This window comes from Leopardus geoffroyi, chromosome C1, assembly GCF_018350155.1.
Source record: "Leopardus geoffroyi isolate Oge1 chromosome C1, O.geoffroyi_Oge1_pat1.0, whole genome shotgun sequence".
In the NCBI taxonomy this organism is placed as follows: Eukaryota; Metazoa; Chordata; class Mammalia; order Carnivora; family Felidae; genus Leopardus; species Leopardus geoffroyi.
Genome location: NC_059328.1, coordinates 82,235,696 through 82,259,730, shown reverse-complemented (window position 1 = coordinate 82,259,730; position 24,035 = coordinate 82,235,696). Strand labels below are relative to the sequence as shown.

General features: G+C 35.1%; 1 protein-coding gene across 6 annotated transcripts in view; it reads right to left on the bottom strand.

Moving 5' to 3' along the window:
• Positions 1 to 24,035, bottom strand: part of PTBP2 (polypyrimidine tract binding protein 2) — an 84,179-nt gene that overhangs the window by 44,945 nt on the left and 15,199 nt on the right. For 5 of the 6 annotated variants that reach the window (XM_045478375.1, XM_045478376.1, XM_045478377.1 and 2 more), the window contains exon 3: positions 9,458 to 9,533. In XM_045478375.1, coding sequence (XP_045334331.1) covers positions 9,458 to 9,533 — 76 coding nt within the window. Of the gene's footprint in view, positions 1 to 9,457; positions 9,534 to 19,318; positions 19,383 to 24,035 lie in introns of those variants that run through there. The other variant, XM_045478380.1, reaches the window with a different exon arrangement.

The window sequence follows — 24,035 nt, the reverse complement described above, 5'->3', positions numbered from 1 at the left end:
AACATCTTAAAACTCAGGGTTTCCAATGTGAATGAAGGTAAAATAAATTGAAAGCATGTAAATTTCTTATGTTAAAACAAGGCTTTAAGGAATTTTATTCCATCAGAACACAAGACTGAATCATTCTTTAGTCACTGAAGTACATGGTCTTTCCTAAAGATACTTTTAAAAAAATAGCAACAAATTATTGTTTCTTTCCACCAAAACCCAATCTCCTTTTCCATGATCTTCCCTTTAATGGACTATCATCCATCAATCTAGTGATTATCTAAGCCCAAACGAATACTTCTCCCAAACCAGTCTACTTCCAAATAACTCAGAAGTTCTAATTTCTTGATACATTATTTCTTCCATATTCTAAGAACCTAAAATTCAGAACACCTTAATATCTCTGGAGATGACAGTACAGTGTTTGTCTACCCTGTGTACAGTAGTAACCCTCACTCCATACCCCACGAAACACAAATGGAAGAAAAATCTTTTCTAAAATGTAAATCTGGTAAAGTCCAAGCTCCCTAACATAACAAATCAAATCTTATATGCAAACCTCTACCTATCAGAACTCAACTTTAGTCACTCCCCTTCTCATATTTCACATTCCAGCAAGATAAAACTAGGACTAGCTCATGGTCCCCAGAGGTATTCTACAGTTTCAAACGAATTTTGGACTTGTTTGAAAACTCTGTAAATCCATATAGAACATGTCCAACACCACAGAGAATTAATTCCCTTGTACTTCCTGTTCATCCGAACACCCACAGGCAACCCTTATTCTGGCTACTATACTAAAACTTGATTATCTGTTCTTTATAAAAATGGAATCACACAGTGAGTACTCTTGTGTCTAGCTTCTTTTGGTTCATAGAAGGTCTACTAATGTTCACTCATGTTTTTGTGTTAATAATCATTCTTTTGTTATGAGTAAGTAGTAATCTACTGTTTGATTATACTACAATTCACTGACATTTTATTTACAGACATTTGGGTAATTTCAAGTTTGGGACCATCATAAATCAAGTTTTTTATACACATTTGTACAAGTCTTACAGTGAACATGTTTACACTGGGTAAAACCTAGACCAGAAAGTACGAGGTCATAAGCTGTGTTCATGTTTAACTTTATAAAATACTGCCAAAGTTGTTTTCCAAACTATTTTACACTTTCACCAGCAAGCAAGTTGTTCCAATTGCTCCACATCCTTCCTCATCAACATTTACATTGCCAATCCGTTTAATTTTAGCTTAAATTCCAGTGGGTGTGACATACCTCACAGCAGTTATAACTAGTGTTTTCCTGATGACAAATATATTATTTTCGTGCATTTATCAGCCATTCATATACCTTCTTTGGTCTATTTCAAAAAAAATTAGGCTGTCTGTGCTTACAGATGTGAAAGAATTCTTAAGCTATTTTGGATACAAGACCTTTGTCAGATATATGCACAAATATGTGAATATTAGGATCTTTTCCCAACCCGTGCCTTGCCTGTTCATTGTCTTAACAGTGACTTTTGAGAGTTTTTCATTTAGATGATATGTCTAGTTTATAAATTATTCTTTTATGGGTAGTGGTTTTTGTGTGTTCTCTAAAAAAAATCTTCATTTACCTGAAGGTTAGATATATACTCTATATTTTTTCAAAATGCTTTATGTAGTTTTTTAGGTTTAGATATACATCCATCTAACTTTTCTGTACAGTATCAGGTAGTTTGTTTCTTTTTTTCATATGTGTTTCTGTTTTCTGGCACCATTTCCCCAAATGAATGACCAAGGCACCTTTGTAAATAATCAGTTGATCATAAATATAGTAGCTTCTTTCTGCACACTATTCTAGAAATACTAATCCTGCTAATATTAAACTGTTTGATTACCACAAATTTACAGTGAATCTTGAAATCAGATAGTGTCACTTTTTTTTTCTTTTGGAAAATGGTTTTAATCTAGGTCCTTTTTTATTTCCACATAAATTTTAGAATCAACTTGTCAATTTCAATTTAAAAGCCTGTTGAGCTTGACTGACTTATAGATTCAATTCCATCCAATTTGGGGGAAAATGACATTTTAACATATTGAGCCTTCTAATTCATGAACATGGTTTCTTCCTCATTCAGGTCTTTAATATCTCTTTGTAGCATCTTATATAGTTACTGGTATACTTGTCTCCCAAATTATTTGTTAAATGTATTCCTTGATATTTGTGTTTCTGGTATTTTTGTAAATGGATTTTTTTTCATTTCATTTTCCAGTAATTTGCTAATAATATCAGGAAACAATTTTTGTATACTGAACTGGCATCATATAACCATTCTAAATTCACTGATCAGTTCTATGCAACATTTTTTAGATTCCTTTGGGTTTTTTATTTTAAAAATTATGCTTACTGAGGCAGAAGATAGTTTTACTTCTTCCTTTCTAATATTTATGCTATTTTATTTGCCCTATGTAAACAAAAAGCAGGAGAAAATGTGAAAACAGACATTACTTCATTCCTGCTTTTAAAGAGAAAACATTCAATATTTCACCATTAAAGAATGGAATTTGTTTTAGGCTCTTACTGGATGTCCCTAACTCAACCTGTGGAAGTTCCCTTACCAGTTTTCTGAGTTTTATCATGAATGAATGCTGTATCTGTCCTATTGTATCTGTCCTATTCTCCTATTGACATTTTTTCCCCTTCATTCTATTATTGTGATAAATTACACTGAGTTCACTTTGAAATGTTAAACCTTACAATCCTTGGGTCCGCCTCAATTAATAATCATGAATTATCATTTACAAACTGCTAGATATGATAATCTAACATTTTGTTAAGAATATCTGCATTTATGTTAATGAAAAATATTGGTTTGAAATCTTGATTTCTTATATCCTCTTTGTTAGGTTTTGGTATCAGTTATAGCAGCATCACAAAGTGAATTTGGAGTATTCTCTGCTTCTCTTTTTCTAAAAGCAGTATACTGAAGATGGCTATTATTTCCTACTTTGAAGTTTCATAAAATACAACAGTGAAACCACCCATATCTGAGTAAACTCACCTATGAGTGAAATCACCTATGCCTGGAGTAATCTTTGTGAGAAGATTACTAATCTAAATTTTATAATAGACATAGAGCTAATCTGTATATATTATGGAGTAACAGTTTATGTCAGTGTTTTGCTAAGTTAGGTTTGTGAAGGATCTTGTCTATATCACCTAGGTTGCTGAATTTATTGGCATTACTACTCTTTGTAGTACTGCCTTATTTTCCTGTTAGTTTCTGTAGGATCTGTAGTGGTACCTTTACTTTCATTCCTGATATTGGTAATATAGCTTTCTTTTCTTGACAGATTAAACTTTTTAAAAAAATGCTTATTTGAGAGAGACAAGGAGAGCATACATATGTACAAGCAGCGGAGGGGCAGACAGACAGGGAGAGAGAGAATCTCAAGCAAGCTCCATCCACACTGTCAACGTAGAACCTGACACAAGGCTTGAACTCCCGAACCATGAGATCCTGACCTGAGACGAAATCAAGAGTTTGATGCTTAATTGACTGAGCCACTCAGGCACCTCTAAAGCTTTTTCTAAAGTAGGTATTTTCTAATATGGGTATATACATAGACATATTTTCCCCATGTACTTTCTCAAATGAGCCAACAGATTTTAATATATTTTCACTTTCGTTCAGTCAGATGCCCTTTATATCTTCAATCCATGTATTATTCAGAATTGTATAGTTCAATTTTCAAATATTTGGTGATTCTTACTTAAATTCTACTATGATCAGATACTATATAAGCTTTCAGTCATTTGAAATCTATTATTTTATGTCCTAATATATAGTCGATCATGGTGCTATATACACTCGAGAAGTTTTTCTGCAGTTAGGGTATAGTTTTATGAATGTGAGTTAAGCCCAGCTGAATGTTCAGCACTGTTCAAATCCTCTATTTATTTTAAAGATCTGTCTTATCCATTACTGTAAGAAATGTTAAAATATCCAACAATGATTATAGACTGGTTTCTCTCTTTAGTTTTACACATACGTGTATTTTTTTATAAACTTTGAAGCTCTGTTATTACTGGTATAAAGTGTTTTTCAATATATTAACCCTTTAAGCACTACAAAATATGATATTTTTATATCTGGTAATACTGCTGTCTTGAATTTTACTCTGAGGCTAATATAATCAGATGAACTTTCTTGTGCTTGTTGTTTGCACAGAATATTATTTTCAATCCTCTTTACTTTCAGCCTATCTGTGTACTTCAACCTGACTCTAGAAGATACTGCAGTCAGACCTTGCTTTTTAATCCAGTCTGACAATCATTGCCTTTTAATTGGACTTCTTAGACCACTAACGTCCAAAAGAAATATTCTGCAAGTCATGTAATTTTAAATATTCTATTAACCACGTCAAAAAATGAGGAGTGAAATTAATTTTAAGAATAGATTTTAGATCAATATATCTGAAATATTACCATATCAACATATAGTCAATATTTTAAAAAATGAAGTATTTTACATTATTACTTTTGATACTATGTTTTTGAAACACAAAGGCATACATCTCCACACATACATCTCCATTAGGAACAGCACAGTTCATGGCCTCATACAGCTAGTGGTTACTACAGCAGATTAAAGGGTTTTTTTTGTTTTGTTTTGTTTTGTTTTTTTGCTAATTTACATTTACACATTTATGTTTAACATCTGTTTATTTTCTCATTGCCTGGTGTTTTCGTGGTGTTGTTCTCTTGCACTGCACTAACAGAATATTTGATAATATTCCATTTTGGGGCGCCTGGGTGGCGCAGTCGGTTAAGCGTCCGACTTCAGCCAGGTCACGATCTCGCGGTCCGTGAGTTCGATCCCCGCGTCGGGCTCTGGGCTGTTGGCTCAGAGCCTGGAGCCTGCTTCCGATTCTGTGTCTCTCTCTCTCTCTGCCCCTCCCCCGTTCATGCTCTGTCTCTCTCTGTCCCAAAAATAAATAAACGTTGATAATATTCCATTTTAATTCCTCCATGGGCTTTTTCCTTTTAAACAGCCCTTCTGAGGTATTATTCACATGCAATAAGCTGCATATATTTAAAGTATACAATTTGACAAGTTCTGACATATGCAAACATCCATGAAATCTTCACCCTAAGAGAGTATATGTGTCATTCACCCCTAAATTTCCTTGTACCCTTTGCAACCCATCCCCCTGGCTCCTCCCCACCCCCAAATCCAATCTGCTTCAGTTTGTATCTCCTTGGGTTTCATATAAATGAATTCATACAGAATGTACTCCCCCTCCCCCGCCCATTTCTTTTACACAGTAGCATTATTTGGGTATTTATCCCTGCTATTACATGCATCAATATCTTATTCTAGGAGTGGCGGCTCAGTACAGCATAAGACTCTTGATGTTGGGGTCATGAATTCAAGCCCCACATTGGGCAGACAGCTTTCATAAAAGAAAAATAGCTTATTCTACATGTCTGAGTAGTATTTCATTGTATGCAAAGGAATACGAGGCCAAAATTGCAATCTATTTATCCATTCATCTGTTGATGGACATGCGGATTGTTTATGGCTTTGCTTATTACAAACAAGCTATTATGAACATTCGACTGAGTTTTTTAGTTTTTTGGGTTTTTTTAAATGAACGTATGCCTTCATTTTTCATGAATAAATGCCTAAGAGATAAACAGCTGACAAACGTCATTTGGTAGTTTAACTTTTTAAGAATCTGCAAGATTATTTTGTCCAAGTAGTTCTTCAAGTTTACATTCTCACCAACATGAGAGTTACAGTTCATCCACATCCTTTCCAACACTTAGTATGGTCAATCTCTTAAATATTAGCCATTATAATAGGTGTGTAATGTTATCTCACTTCAATTTGCATCTAATGATTAATGACATAGAGCATCTTTTTCATGTGCTTATTTGCCATATGTTTTTGCTGAACTATCAAGTATTTTTGCCAATTTATTACACTAGGTTGTTTGTTGCCTTAAGTTTTAGCATTTATGCAGTCTGAATTTATATATATTCTGGATCAAAGTTCCAAATGCTCTGTAAAGATATTCTGCTACTCTATGGTTTGTGTTTTCATTCTACTATCAGTATCTGCAAAAGAACTTAGAGTCTAAAAGCTGATGAAATCCCACTTGTTCTTTTATAGTACTTTTGGGGTCCTATCAAAGAAACGTCTGCCTAATCCAAGGTCACAAAATTTTTTTACTATGTTTCTTCTACATCCACTCAGAGTTAATTCTTCAATATGGTATGGGGTACATATCCAAGTGTGTTTTGGTGTTTTGTTTTTGGTTTTTGCATACAGATACCTTAGTCAAAAACCAGTTGTCCATAATTATGTAGGTTTATTTCTGGATTCTATTCTGTTCTATTCATCTATTTATCTTTCTTTATGCCACTATGATACTGTTTTGATTACTCAGCTTTATTGTAACTTGAAAACAGGGAATGAGTCCTCCCAACCTTTTCTCTATTCACTTTTAACTGTACTTCCTTGTATGTTTTTTTTTTTTCAACGTTTATTTATTTTTGGGACAGAGAGAGACAGAGCATGAACGGGGGAGGGGCAGAGAGAGAGGGAGACACAGAATCAGAAACAGGCTCCAGGCTCTGAGCCATCAGCCCAGAGCCCGACGCGGGGATCGAACTCACGGACCGCGAGATCGTGACCTGGCTGAAGTCGGACGCTTAACCGACTGCGCCACCCAGGCGCCCCCCTTGTATGTTTTTTTAATTATTTCAGTATGCAACCTTAATAGAATCTACTTTAAGTTAGAGTTAATATTCTATCACTTCATGTAAATAATAAAAACCTTACAACTGTAAAAATCTATTTATCTTCACTTAGTGCTAACTGTTGTCATATAAACATCAACAGTCTGTGTGTTCATTCACTAATATTTTCCTTTATAGCTTTAAAAATATCTATAATCATTGTGTGTTAATTCCACTATCTAGGTCATTTTGGTGTCCGCTCCTGTTGAATGCTTCTCTATTAGATGGAATGTTTTCATGCTTCTTTCCATAATTTGTAATTTTTGATGGTACGGGGGATGTTATGAATGATAGTTCACAAAAAAAGACTGAGTCATGTCTTCCTTAGGGGGTGTGGTTTTGTTTAGGCAAGCAATTAAATTACTGGTGATCCTTATTGTCTTGTCAGGCCAAACTATCTAGCTTCTTCACTCTTCGTTTTAAGGTTGGTGCTTAGTGTAATGGGTGATCCATTCTCTTAAGGACTGGGCTTTCTGTAGTCTAAATTGAATGCCTGAGGTTCTCTCCAAGATGGCTGCATTCTGACTTCCCAGAACTCCCAAGATCTCAGAGCACTACAGAACCTTGGGAATCACCACTTTAGCTCTCAACCCCAGAACAGGTCCATTCTGACAGATCATGCAGAGTTCTCAACCTGTATACAGGCAGCCCAGCTATTATTCAAAATTCTGAATCAAGTGAATCACCATACTGAATTCTGACCCCTGCAAAATGCCCAAACCCCTGGAGAGCTTCCTTTTTCAGGACCCTTCACAAATCCCAGATGTGTGAGCAGCTTTGAATTCCAGTCTGTCTTTCCAGCTCAGTGAGACCTCCATGCTCTGCTTAGATTCTCCTTTCCTGTGCTACAAGAATAGGGTAGCCCAAGGCAGAAAGCCAAAGCGATCATGCGACTCCCCTCATGGATTTCCCTTCTCTCAGGGATCTTTATCTGGTACTGTCTGCTCATCAATTCAAGACAATATATTTTATACAGTTTTGTAGTTGTTATTTTTTTTTTGGAGGGCACATGGAAGGAGAAGGAAAGGGTGCTATCAGTTATTCTGTCATAGCCCTACATACTAATTTTTAAAACATTTCAACTATTCATCACTATATGTATTGTTTTAAAAAAATCAAAGTGGCAAAGCAGCGTTAGACATTTCAACCTATTCAATTATTTGTACACAGTATTTTGACTATCAAAATCATGGCCTAGTGATTTTGTTTTGTAATCACGGAAAAGTCAATAATAATGATGTGTGGGCGAATTCATTATCACATCATTATGACTATGTTAAGTACTTCATTATAGTTTTTACTTAACTGAACTGCCAGGCATATGTATGTGTGTGCCAACGCGCACCTATACATAAGCAATGGCTACCTGAAATAAATCAAAATGCTTCTAGTTTTTTACAATCCTTTTACTACCCAAAACAATTAATTCCTCAAGCAAGTAATTCAGGAAAGGGTTCAGAAAAAAGGAACTTCGGTTTTAGGTAAACAGTGTAAAATGCAGGGGTACAGGCAGAATAATTAATTCATTGTCATTATCATCATCATTATCCCCATATCAAATTTTGATCCATAAAACCAGAGTCTAAAAATTAGTTTATATTTGTTTAGACAGACCTTACAAACAACCAACTTTATTTCAGACATATATACAATTTAAGAAAAATACCCTATGAAGATAATATGGAGAAAACATTAAAAAACCCAATTCAAAGAATTAAAATATTGTTATAGCAAAGAAAAAAAGTTGAAAGCACACAGAAAATAAAACTATCTAGCTCAATCTTTTGACTTTTATTTAGTTAGGCTTTAGAGCTTGTGGGATAGAGAATACTTCAAATATAGTAATTCCCTTTATCTGCTGTTTCACTTTCCATGGTTTCAGGTACCAGTAGTCAACCATGATCCAGAAGCAGATGATCCTCCTAAAATACTGTCAAAAGGCCAACAGTACCCTAACACTGTATCACATGCCTATACATCATTCACCTTGCTTCATCTCATCACACAGCCATTTTATAATCTCACACCATCACAGGAAGACAAAGGGTGAGTACAATACAATATTTTGAGAGACAGAGGGAGAGAGTATGCACATTCACATAGCTTTTATTACAGTTTATTGTTATCACTCTCCTATTTTTAGTTTTTGTTAATCTCTTAATGTGCCTAATTTATAAATTAAGCTTTATAGATATGTATGTACAGGAAAAAACACTGTATATATAGGGTTTTGTACCATCTACAGTTTCAGGCATCCACTGCAAATCTTGGAACACATGCCCGGGGAGGTGGGGGGAACTATTATAAAAAATTTTTCTGTAAGACACTCAAACACAAAAACTAAAAACAAAAGGATAAAAGGGGCAAGAATGAGGGGACTTTTAACATGAAAGGAAAAGGTTATATTTTTGTGATTAAAGAAAGGGCAAAACACTTACTACTTGTCCACAAAAGTCACCAATTTTAGGTATTTTACTTGACACACATATACTCTAATAAAACTTCCTCTGTAGTGTTTCAACAGAAACATTTTTTTTTCCAACAGGAACATTTAAAACATTTAACATAAATTATAAAAGGCTATTCTGGTAAAGCAGGCTAAATATTAGTTTTAATATCCTGACCCATAAAATGGCAAATAATTAAATTAAACACTGTTAAGAGAGTAACACTTACCTGTAACCACCATGCTGCTCATATTAGAGTTTGGACTACTGAGAACACTGCCTGAGAGTAGTTCGTCAGATCCTCTCTAGAAAAAACAAACACATTAACATAAGTTATCTTTAAATTTAAAAATATTAATCCATCACTTACCTGTATTTTCCAAGTATTTGCTGAAAAACAAATGTCAGGTGTTACATACACTATTGGCAGTATTTTAAAATATTTTAAAAGTTTAACCACTAAAATAGAAAATTAACTTTCTTGTCAATCTCTCTCTTTTCCACAAAGCCAACAGGGCTTCCTTTCTTCCTTTCACCTAAGTATTGGCTCACTACCAATAATAAAAATGTTTCCAAGCTTTCTTTTTTTTCTTTTAATTTTTAAGAGCAGCTTTAGGTTTGCAAGAAAATGGAAAAGGCAGCCAACAGAGACTTCTATTTACTCCCTTCCCCCATACATACATAGCCTCCCTCATGATCAACAACTCCCACCACAGTGGTACAGTTTTTACCAAGGATCAACCCGCATGGACACATCATAATCACTGAAAGTCTGCAGTTTACCAGAGGGTATTGATGTTGTACATTCAGCAGGTTTGAACAAATGTGTTAGGATGTATTTCTATCATTATAATATCATATAGAGGATTTTCATTGACCTAAGAAATTCTCTGTGCTCTGCTTTATTCATCCTTCCCCAACCCCATCCCTGGTGACCACTTAAGTTTTTACGGTCTCTAGAGTTTTGCCTTTCCCAGGACGTCATATAGTTAGAATCATACAGTATGTAGACTTCTTAGAATGGCTTCTTTCATTTAGTAACATGGATTTAAGGCTCCCCCTTATCTTTTCTTGGCTTGATAGGTCATTTTCTTTTACTTCTGAAAATTATCCCAGTGTCTAGACATACCACAAAGACTTTTGGATGCTCCCAAGTTTTGACTATAAGGCTGCTATAAATATCTGTGTGCAGGGTTTTGTGTGTACATTAAGTTTTCAACTCCTCTGGGTAAATACCAAGATGCACAATTGCTGGATTGTGTGGTAAGAGTACATTTAGTTTTATAAAACTGCCAAACTGTTTTTCAAAGTGATTATACCATTTTGCATTCCCACCAACAACATATGAAAATTCCTGTTGCTTCACATCCTCGTCAGCATTAAAGATTGTCAGTGTTCCACATTTTGGCAATTCTGATAGGTATGTATCTTGTTTTAGTTTACATTTCCTCAATGACATATTTTGTGGAATATCTTTTCATATGCTTATTTGCCATCTGTACGTCGTCTTTGGTGAAGTGACTATTACGGTCTTTGGCCCATTTTCTAATTATTTTCCCACTGTTAAGTTCTAAGAGTTCTTGGTCTGTTTTGTCCTTTATCAGATCTATCTTTTGCAAATGCCTTCTCCAGTCTGGGGCTTAGCTTCTAATTCTCTTGATACTATCTTTTAAAGAGAAGTTTTTAATTTTAATGTGGTCCAGCATTTCAATTATATTTTCATGGACTGTGTCGTTGGTGTTATATCTAAAAAGGCATCATCATACCCAAGATCATATAGGTTTTCTCCTATATTATCTTCTAAGAATTTTACAGTTTTGCATTTTACATTTAGGTTTATGATATACTTTGAGTTAATTTTTCAGAAGAGTGTTAACTGCGTCTGGATTCATTCTTTTGCAAGTAGATGTCCAATTATTCCAGCAGCATTTGTTAAAACGCCATTATTTGCTCCACTGTCTTGCCTTTGCTCTGTCATCAAAGATAAGCTATGTTTACAGGGGGCTCTATACTAGGATCTCTATTCTGTTCCACTGACCTATTTGTCTATTCTTTCACCAAAACCACACTGTCTCAATTACGGTAGCTTCACAGTAAGTGCTGAAATTGGGCAGGATCAGTCCTCCGATTCTGTTCTTCTTCAATATTGTGTTGACTATTCTGGGGTCTTCTGCCTCTCCACAGAAACTTTAGAATCTGTTTGTTGATATCCATAAAATAACTTGTTGTAATTTGGACTAGGATTGCACTAAATCTGTACGTCAAGCTGGAAAGAACCGGTATCGTGACAATACTGAGTCTTACTATCCACAAACACGGAATATCTCTCCATTTATTTTGGTTTTTGGTTCATTAATCAGAGTTTTGCAGTTTTCCTCACATAGATCTTCTATATATTTTGTCAGATTTATACCTAGGTATTTCACTTTCTGCGGTTCTGTCAGTGATACTGTGTTTTTAATCTCAAATTGCACTTGTTCACCACTGATATATAGGAAAGCAGCCGATGTTTGTATATGAACCTTGAATCCTGCAACAGTGCAATTATTGCTCCTTAGTTCTAGATTTTTTTCAGTTCTTTCAGATTTTCTACATATACCATGTCATCTGTGAACAACAATTTTATCTCTTCTTTCTTGATCTGTGTACCTTTTCTCTTTTCTTGCCCTACCGCATTAGCAAAAGCTTCCAATAGGATGTTGAAAGGAAGCGATGAGATGGAATGTCCTTTCCTTGTACCTAATCTCAGGAAGTGTTGAGTTTCTCACCATTAAGTACGATGTTACCTGTAGGTTTTTTATTTTTTGTAGATATTTTTCATCAAGTTGAGGAAGTTCTCATCTATTTCTAGCCTTTGTCATAAGTGGATATTAGATTTGTCAAATGTGATTTTTCTTTTTTCAGTCTACTGATGTAATGGATTAACCTAGTTTTCGTTGTTTTTATGACAAGTATGCAATATTGCATTAAGAAAAGGGGCTCTGTAGTCTAGTTTCCACCTACCAGCTATGTAACTAGTAAATAACTATCCTAAGTTTTAACTTCCTCATTTGTAATATGGAGAAAGTATTTACATTAAAATCCTTGGGATTAAATGCTGTAACACACAAACAGTGGTCACCAGACAGTGTGCCTAGCCCACCGCAGCGTTCACTATAATATTCCGAAGTGTCAACCAAGCACAGTTGACTAATGAATGAATGCTGATTATTATTAACAGTTGCCCAAGTTCTCAGAAAACAGACTCCCATACTTTTTCAAAAGTATACTTGACCTGTTTTCATGTATATATATATATTATTAGTTTACTTTTTAGATGTTTGCGGGAGTCATAATCCTTCCATACCAGTGGGGGTTCATAAGTAACTCTGGAGATAAGGGGTGAGGAATCTTAGGTCTTCTGAAGTATAAAAGCCTGTAATTCTGATGTGTGGTGTGCAGAACACTCTCCTTCCTACAATATATGTTCATTAATGAATTTTTTTTTTAACATTTTATTTGTGGTCTTGTTTCTCCCTCAAATGATTTCACACATGCTGCTAGAATACAGTAGGTTTAACAGCCTTCATAACAGAGTCAGTAGAATATAAAATTATTTGCAATTCTTGATATTTTTACCAAAATTACTGAAAATATGTTTATAAACATTATTTTTTTTAAAAGTTATGGGGTGCCTGGGTGGCTCAGTCGGTTGAGCGTCCGACTTGGGCCCAGGTCATGATCTCACAGTCTGTGAGTTCAGGCTCCGCGTTGGGCTCCATGCTGACAGCTCAGAGCCTGGAGCCTGCTTCAGATTGTGTCTCCCTCTCTCTCTGCCCCTCCCCTGCTCATGCTCGCTCACGCTCTGTCAAAAATAAACATTAAAAACATTTTTTTTTTTAAAGTTATGTTGGCCTTTCCACTGAATATAAAGCTTACCACTACTATGCCGAAAATAAGTGATTCTATAGTACCAATAACGTTAATGTTTCCACATTAACTGATAGGACAATTTTATTTGCTATATCTTGACACTGATGCTTAACTTGGAAAAGATATAAAATCAAATGACTCAACAGAATCGTGATTGATGGTTGTTCCACAATACTGGCTATGGAAACAAACTAAATTAGAACTTAAATTCGGAATAACAATCTCTACTAAAAATACATATTTTTATAATTAATTCATCTAAGATGGATGTCAATTGATTTTAGATTCCGTTAAAAAAAGAAATGAAGTGTTAAGATACGCATTGACGTGCTTTTTAAAATCTGACCACAGAAACTTTTTCCTGTATAATGACCATTTCATGAGAAATTAGTATCCCACAAAAACAATCAGAAAAATGCTAACATGGAAAGATACAACTTATACGTCAAAGAAAAAATAAGCGTAAACATATAGGATAAGTATAAAAGCACATTTAAATGACATTTTACAATCATTCCAGTATTTGAAAATTTTTTAATTTTATTATTAGATATTATGTTCATCATAATAGTACAATCCAAGTACCATCCATCACTCCCAGGTGGAAGAGCTGCTGACACTACCAGGAAGGCAAGCAGTAACTGGAGGCTGAGGCTGACAAGAGTCCTGGGCTCTGCCAGGTTTCAGGACTAAGAACTGCCCAAAGACTTTCTTTTCTGGAGAAGAAGGAACCACGACAGAAAGTCATGGGGCAAGGATGCCAACATCAAGTTCCTGAGAAAAACTAGATTTTCAGAAAGGAAAGAACTCACTCACATGACTATTCCTGGTGTCCTTGACAAACCTCAGGTTGAGAATGATCAAAGGAAAAAAATGAAACAAGACAGCACAATTATACATCACCAAACCATGCAGACAACAACAAAAGCTTAGGAAATAATGAAGCCACAAGATGAAGCTGGCCTAGTGAATAACCTTTATGGAACAAACTGATACCATTTTAAGCCAGCAGGACTTTGGCTTATGAGAAATAAACTTGCCTATTTCTGCCACTATGTTCTGCATTTTATTACAGTAACTTAGCCTTCACCCTAACACATATTTACCTGTAATGTGAAGAAATGGCACTGCCATTTTTATTTAACTGGTTATCTCTACAAGGTCACAAAAATTGAAATTGGATCCCTATCTAATACAATACACAAAAAATAGTAATTTTCTGATGGGTTACAGACAAATGTAAGAGGTGTTAATTTAAAAATTTCTGTAATGTATTAAGATATCTTTATGACCCTCAGGTCATGTAAGGACTTTTTCAGTTATAACACAAGAAAATGAACCGTGTGAGAAAATACTCCTACAGAGTGGCCACAAAATTTCTCTAAAAGAAACTGTATCCCAACAACAGATGAAAACATAAAAACTATTACTAGAGATGGCTTTAAAGATTTCCAACAATCAACAGCAAAGATATCAATAAGAACAAGGCAAAGATTCAAATGGTGGAAAAAGAACACATAAATAATTTTAATTATGATGGCAATGGGAACTCATGGCCATATTAAAACTCTATACATTAAAATTAGCAGTTTTTATTCATCAAAACACAGTATTAAGTGAAAACGAAATCTACAAACTAGGAAATGATATGAGTAACATAAATAACAGAGAATCAATAGCAATACATAAAAAACTATAAAGTTGGTTAAATTCAAATTTTTATTAGGCAAAGACATAAATAGATATTTCATAAAATTTCACTAAAGAAACACTAATGACCATAAATATGTCGGGAGAAAATAAAGATGTAACGCCTCATTAATAATTAGGGAAATATAAAGAAAGACCAAAGAAATTATTACATACCAAGATGAAAAAAACCAAGGAATTTAACACTTGACCAAGTGCTGATGAGAATCTGAAACAGTAAGAACTCTTGTATACTACTGTTAACATGAACTGGAGCAAAACACCAACAAATAATCTGTACTACCTTATGAAGTTTAACACACTGTACATTCTAGCAATACTTGTCCTTAGATATGTACCCTCAAAAACTTTTGCACACATGAACCAAGTAGTACAAATATGTTCAGAGCAGCATTATTCTTAAAGTCAAAAACAGTAAATGACCCAGAGGAATTCCAACAAGAAAAGAGATAGATCAGGGTACTTTAACAGATGAATACTACATTGCAAAGAGTATTACATAACTATATACAAAAGCATGGCTAATAATTAAAAACACTGTTAAAGTAAAACACAAGTGAGAGAAACAGAAAACAGGCATACCATTTTCACAAAACTAAAAATATAAAACAATACATTTTTGTCATTTACATGACAAAATATGAAAAAGATAAAATAATTCTGGGCAGTCACTACTCATAGCAGGGTAGAGGGATATTAAAAGGAACACATAAGCATATACAACAGCACTGAAAACATTCCATATTAATTCCAAATATTAATTTAGAAACTTCAAGTCCAAAATGATGCAAACGTAAAGTTCTCCACAGTCCAAAATTTGTCCTTAAATTCAATACAATTCCTTTCCAAAAATGTATATATATCTACATTTTTAATATTCACACAAAACAGAATCACACCATACCTGCTGTTTAACACCATTCTCCTTTCATTTAATAAAACAGCTTATAGATTTTTAAAAAAAAAGATCAACACTACTAATCTAGTTCATTTTATCAACAGCTTCGTAGCATTCTAGTATATTAGTATACTACGGTTTTTTTAATTCTCCAACTGATATGTTTCAGTTATGTGCAATTCATCCTTGTATTTAAATACCTGTGAAAGTCTCAAAAGCAGATCATAATCTATGTAATGAGTAACTCAATAAATTCCATAAAGAAGAAATTGTGCAAACCATATTTGCTCAAACAGAATAAGATATTTTGAGGGGGAAAAAATTGAACAAAATTCAATTGTTTTATTTTACCTTTTTTTTTTTTTTTTTTAAAATAGAGAGAGATACAGTAGGTAAGGGGCAGAAAGAGGCTCGATCTCCCGACCCTGAGATCATGACCTGAGCTGCAATCAAAGAGTCAGACACTTAACCAGCTGAGCTACCCAGGCAGCACTCTGAAAATTCAATGTTTTAATCAGATGAAATTTTGAAATAATTCCTGTATAACTTGGATCAAAATGAGAATATAAACTTCAAGTGGTGCAGACTATTATAAAATTTTAGAAAGACTAGTTACCCCATTTAAAAAATTGGGCAAAAGATTAATATGAAAAGCTGTTTAACCCTGATCATAGAAAAAAACAAATTCAAATTAATACTACATTTAGGTGCCACCTCATCTATCAGACTGGCAAAACCCCAATCACTGAACAATATACTCTATTCAACAAGCTATCGGGAATGGAGGCACTCATATATTTTCTATACAGCAGTACAAAAAAAAAAAGACAAAAATTTCCCTGTACAGCCATGGAGTGATCTCCAGGATAAACTTATCATTAAAAAGGAAGTTGTAGCTGTTATAACCTGTATACACTGTCACTCTCTCTAGGGTGATGGGAAGGAGAATGTAGGAAGCAATTCACATTTGTTTACATTACACAAAAGAAGGATAAGCCAAAAATTGATGAAAATGACACCTATAATGGGATAGACAAAGCAAAGGAGAGTGGACAGGAAGTATTAACCAGACTTCTATAAATGTAGTTTATTTCACTTTTGATTTGGGAAAATTTAGCCAAAAATGTTAGGGGGAAAAAATCCCTAAAAATCAAAACCAAATGAAAACATGAAACCTACCAGCTTGGTAGTAGAACCACACACAGAATTCTTTCAATAAACTTTGATATTCTGTTTTTATACTATAAGGACAAAAATAACTGCAAAGAAACTTTAAACTGTATTCAGTAATTATAATGTCAGTGTAATACTGATGTTCCTTTTTAACTAGTGTATATATATGTACATATATTACAATTTTAATGTTAGCAAGCAAAATTATTCAAATTTATACAAGAGGTAGAAATATAAAATCAGAAAAGTAAAAACTGTAAAGTTAAATTGGAAATAACAAATAAGCTCACAATATTATGTCTCCAAATTATTTGCTAGCTCTGTTCACTAAAAGGGCTTTGAAGTAATGACCACCTAACAGCAATTAGCACCTTTGCACCCACATTACTGTGGTCTCTTAAGGACCACTACTCACCCAAAGAAACCAGGATATTTTTAAAGAAATGGCTAAGATCTAGAACAAGAAATGATACTTCAAGCAAGTAAGTATCATAGCTACTGGTGTTATAAGCTCTCAATAGCTCAAAATGAAAACTTAAAGACTTCTTAAAGAATGATCATTGCAATAAGACTGGGAAATAAATGTAGAAGCCTGTTTTCTTATAAGAAGGGAATTCCAGTATGACAAAATACTGACGTAAAAAGTTAACAGAAAAATCTAAAATAGGCGGGGGCGGGGGGAGGAGTGGATCACCATTTTTGCAATACCCAACGAAACTGCAATTATTAACTAATAAAATCAAGAAGGTATGAAAGGATAATGGGAGCACTATACTGGATACATCATGCTAACCAAACCTGAACCTCCTGATAAATGTTAACGTCACAAAAAGATAATGAGATATGTTCCTCCTGGTGTGATACAACAGGAAAAACACATAGTGCATCTACAAAATATTCCTGCTAAAAATTAAACCTGAATCTGATCAAGCCTCACCTCAGGAAATAGGACATGAGGAACATGTAAAACAATGACATCGAAGTATAATCACCAAAATCAACAAAGTAGAAAACCGTACAGAATAGATGACCCAGTTTCTCTAATAAACAATAAAAGAAAAAGCAATAAAGGGAATGGAAGGTAAACTGATTCATAGTTATCTTTATAGAGACTTAAAAGACGTTAACCAAATCAGCATACTGACTTTCCTTGGATCCTGATTTGAAAGAGAAAAAAAAGACATTTTTTTTTAAATGTTTATTTATTCAGAGAGACAGCACAAGCAGGAAAGGGGCAGAGAGAGAGAGGGAGACACAGAATCTGAAGCAGGTTCTAGGTTCTGAGCTGTCTGCGCAGAGCCTGACACGGGGCTCAAACCCACAAACTGTGCGATCATGACCTGAGCCAAAGTCAGACACTTAACTGACTGAGCCACCCAGGCGCCAAGACATTTCTGAGGCAAATGGAAAATTCTTACTGCTGGAAATTAGATGTTAAGAAATTATTTTAAATTTTATTAAGGTATAATAATGGTATCAATATCATCCTTAGGAGATTATTATGTTAGAGACACACAATATAGTATTTAGTGAGGACATGAAATGATCTCTGAGATTTACTTTAATATTCTCCAACAGGAAGGATTTGTGTATTACTGTACCATTACCATTCACACTACTTTTTATGTATCTTGAAAGTTTAATAATGAAGTTTTAAAAAAATTTAAAAAGGGAAAAAAATTGACACAAATAAATGGAAAGACATTCTGTGCTCCTGGTTTGGAAAAAAATCAGTATCATTAAAATGTTCATACTACCCAAAGCAATCTACAAATTCAATGCAATCCCTATCAAAATTCCAACAGCATTTTTCACAGAAATAGAACACACAATCCTACTATTTGTACGGAACCACAAAGGACCCTGAAAAGTTAAAGCAATCTTGATAAAGAAGAACAAAGCTGAAGGCATCACACTCCCTGATTTCAAACTAGTAATCAAAACACGATGTACTGGCATAAAAACTAGATACATAGATCAACAGAAAAGAAATGCAACCATACATACATATACATACACATACACACACACACACACACACACACACACACACACACACATACACACATATATGGTCAATTAATTTATGACAAAGGAGCCAAAAATATACAATGGGGAAACAGTCTCTTCAATAAATGGTGCTGGGAAAACTGAACAGCCACATATAAAAAGAATGAAACTAGACTACTATCTCAAACTATACACAAAAACTAACTCAAAATGAATTAAATACTTGAATATAAGATCTGAAAGCATAAAACTCAAAGAAAACATAGGTGCTAAGCTCCTTAACAAGAGTTTAGGCAATGATATTTTGGATTTGACACCAAAGGCAACCTGAGGACCTACAGAATGGGAGAAAATATTTTCAAGTCATATACAGTTGTCCCCTCTTACCTATAATTTCAGTTACTCATGGCCAACCATAGCCTGGAAGTAGATGATCCTTCTTCTGAGGCATTGTCAGAAGGTCAAGAGCATCCTAATCCTACATCACAATGCGCCTATGTCATTCACCTCACTTCATCTCCTCGCATTGCCATTATTTCATCACAAGGGTGAGTACAGTACTATAAGACAGTCTGAGAAAAAAATTTTTTTAATGTTTATTTAGTTTAGAGACAGAGAGAGCACGCACGCAGAGAAGGGGCAAAGAGAGGAGACACAGAATCTGAAGCAGGTTCCAGGTTCTGAGCTGTCAACACAGAGCCTGACATAGGGCTTGAACTCATGAACCGTGAGATCATGACCTGAGCCAAAATCGTACGCTCAACAGACTGAGTGCCCCCTGAATCCATTTTTAAACAAGAAAGTCAATGAGTTCAGGATCTCAAGTGGACTAAAAGACAATAAAATAAATCTCATGTGAGGCAGAAAAATAAGGATAGAAGCACAGATTAATCAATTACAGAAACAAAAAAAAAATAAGAAAAGCTGATTCTTTTTACAGACCAGTAAAATAAGGTCTCTGACAAGAGAAATAAACAGAATACAAATGATCAAAATTAGCAATAAAAAGGAATTTAAAAATGCTATAGAATTCTGAGATATCTGAAACCCAGTAAAATATAATTTTCTAAGAAAGCAGTAAATAAACTAGTAACTTTGGAAGAAATTGAACTATTTATCAAAGACGTGTCCCTCTTTCCTCACCCTTTATATATAAGCTGCTTAAAATCTTTGTAATATATAGAGGAAATGATGGGAAGTACATACAGTGCTGATTAACTTCGGTAAAATCACTGGTGATTTAATTTACTTTCCTTTTTGGCATTAAGCATAACCTCTATAATTGCAGAAAATATTATGGGGAAGAAAGAGGTAAATTTTTCAAATGTTACAGTTTCCTACCTTTGAGCTCAAGCACTGCCATCTTATTTTATTGATAATGTAAATATAATATTACAATTATCCTATAAACTTCTTTAAATGTTTGAGAGACAGAGGGAGAGCATGCACGGGAGCAGGGGAGGGGCAGAAAGAGAATCCCAAGCACGCTGTGCAGTCAGTGCAGAGCCTTGCACAGGGCTCCATCTCACGAACCATGAGATCATGACCTGAGCCGAATCAAGAGTCAGATGCTTAACTGACTGAACCAGTCAAGCTCCCCAAACTTAGTGCAATTTAATCAAAACCAAAAAGTCTTCATGGAACTCAGCCGACTGATCTTAAAATACACATGGTAAAGAAAGTGCCAAGACAATTTTGAAGAACAAAGTTGTGAAATTCACTCTACAAGGTTCCAAGACTTACTGTGATGCTACACTAAATTAAGACACTGTGGTACTGGTACAGGATAGACAAACAATGAAACAGAACAGATAGCCCAGAAACAGTTCCATCCATCTATGGAAATCTGACAGCTGACACTGCAGATCAGTGGGGAAAAAACATGAACTATTCAATTAAGTTGGTACCAAATGGGTTATTCATAAGGGGGGAAAAATCATTAAACCTTTATCATATACTAAAGTTAAATTCCAGGTAGACTGAGGCCCTAAATGTGAAAACCAAAATTTCAAAACTTTCATGATAAAAACCACTATATATAAGATCTTGAGTTAAAGAAAAATTTCTTAGAACTAAAACATAAATGTGACATTAAAATTTCCAAATTCTATTCAATAAAAAAAAAAACACACAAGCCACAGACAAGAGTTAATGTATGTAAGTAACATGGCTTTAGGACCCATAATGTATAAAACTCCTGGAAACAATTTAAAAAAGGATAAAAACTACATTAAAAAGAAAATGGATAGACTATATCCATGAACAGGTATTTAACAAGAATGGCCTATAAATAAGAAAATGTAGGGGCTGGCACAAAAACAGACACATAGACCAATGGAATAGAATAGAAACCCCAGAACTAGACCCACAAACGTATGGCCAACTCATCTTTGAAAAAGCAGGAAAGAACATCCAATGGAAAAAAGACAGCCTCTTTAACAAATGGTGCTGGGAGAACTGGACAGCAACATGCAGAAGGTTGAAACTAGACCACTTTCTCACACCATTCACAAAAATAAACTCAAAATGGATAAAGGACCTGAACCTGAGACAGGAAACCATCAAAACCTTAGAGGAGAAAGCAGGAAAAGACCTCTCTGACCTCAGCCGTAGCAATCTCTTACTCGACACATCCCCAAAGGCAAGGGAATTAAAAGCAAAAGTGAATTACTGGGACCTTATGAAGATAAAAAGCTTCTGCACAGCAAAGGAAACAACCAACAAAACTAAAAGGCAACCAACGGAATGGGAAAAGATATTTGCAAATGACATATCGGACAAAGGGCTAGTATCCAAAATCTATAAAGAGCTCACCAAACTCCACACCCGAAAAACAAATAACCCAGTGAAGAAATGGGCAGAAAACATGAATAGACACTTCTCTAAAGAAGACATCCGGATGGCCAACAGGCACATGAAAAGATGTTCAGCGTCGCTCCTTATCAGGGAAATACAAATCAAAACCACACTCAGGTATCACCTCACGCCAGTCAGGGTGGCCAAAATGAACAAATCAGGAGACTCTAGATGCTGGAGAGGATATGGAGAAACGGGAACCCTCTTGCACTGTTGATGGGAATGCAAATTGGTGCAGCCGCTCTGGAAAGCAGTGTGGAGGTTCCTCAGAAAATTAAAAATAGACCTACCCTATGATCCAGCAATAGCACTGCTAGGAATTTATCCAAGGGATACAGGAGTACTGAGGCATAGGGGCACTTGTACCCCAATGTTCATAGCAGCACTCTCAACAATAGCCAAATTATGGAAAGAGCCTAAATGTCCATCAACTGATGAATGGATAAAGAAACTGTGGTTTATATACACAATGGAATACTACGTGGCAATGAGAAAAAATGAAATATGGCCTTTTGTAGCAACGTGGATGGAACTGGAGAGTGTGATGCTAAGTGAAATAAGCCATACAGAGTAAGACAGATACCATATGGTTTCACTCTTATGTGGATCCTGAGAAACTTGACAGGAACCCATGGGGGAGGGGGAGGAAAAAAGAAAAAAAAAAAAAAGAGGTTAGAGTGGGAGAGAGCCAAAGCATAAGAGACTGTTAAAAACTGAGAACAAACTGAGGGTTGATGGGGGTGGGAGGGAGGGGAGGGTGGGTGGTGGGTATTGAGGAGGGCACCTTTTGGGATGAGCACTGGGTGTTGTATGGAAACCAATTTGACAATAAATTTCATATATTAAAAAAAAAAGAAAAAAAAAGAAAAAAAAAAAAAGAAAATGTAGGGGCGCCTGGGTGGCGCAGTCGGTTAAGCGTCCGACTTCAGCCAGGTCACGATCTCGCGGTCCGCGAGTTCGAGCCCCGCGTCGGGCTCTGGGCTCATGGCTCAGAGCCTGGAGCCTGCTTCCGATTCTGTGTCTCCCTCTCTCTCTGCCCCTCCCCCATTCATGCTCTGTCTCTCTCTGTCCCAAAAATAAATAAACGTTGAAAAAAAAAATTAAAAAAAAAAAAAAAAGAAAATGTATTCATTCTCAGGAAATTCACACTAAAACAAGAGATCTATTCACACGTTCCTCAGTCTGACAATTAAAAATTCCAACAATGCCAATTATCAGAGAAGACATACAGAAACAAGAATTCTCATACACTGCTAGTGAAGTATAAATTAGCACAACCATTTAGGAATGCAACATGTCAATATCAACTTGCAAACAGACACACGATATAATCCAGCAATTCCACTTCCAGAGAAACCTGAATAGTGGCATTTATTAATGCATGCACAAGAATACTCACAGCAGTAATTTATAACAGGAAAAAATTAGAAACAACCTCGATATTTGTCAGTAGGGTAAGGTACATTAACATAATCATATACCATATGGCAATGAAAATGAATTAGAGCCACATGTAAACCTGGGTTAAAAAAAACAAAAATGGGGACCTGGGTGGCTCAGTTGGTTAACCATCTGACTTTGGCTCAGGTCATGACCTATCTCACAGTCAGAGTTCGAGCCCTGCATCAGGTTCTGTGCTGACAGCTCAGAGCCTGGAGCCTGCTTCAGATTCTGTTTCTCCTTCTCTCTCTGCCCCTCCCGTTTGTGCTCTCTCAAAAGTAAACAAACGTTAAAAAATTAAAAAATAATAACATTGAACAAAAAGAACAAGTTAGAGAATACAAGCAGCATGTGGCACATATACATAGTTTAAACATGCAAAACAAAACCATATATTGCTTATGACACAAAACATAAATAACACACACAGGGAAAGTACAGACATTCACAGGAATGGCAAACACCAAATTCAAGATAGTGGTTACCTGGGGTGGAAGTGGAGGGAAATATAGGATGCAACGAACTGAATGTTAATGACCACCAAAATTCATACATTCAAACTGTAATTCCCAATGTGATGGTATTTGAAAATGGAGACTTTGGGAGATAATTAGGGTTAAATTAAGTCCAACTCCATACCTTCAAAATTCTACATTTAAAAGCTGAAAGGAACCCTCCAACGAACCTTTCCTAACACCATTAAAATGAGTTCACTTTGTGACCTTTTTAACTTTTTCCCCCCCTGAATTCTTTTGGATTAGATGTCTTTAATTTTAGTCACCCCAATTCTCCAATTATTTTAGAAGTT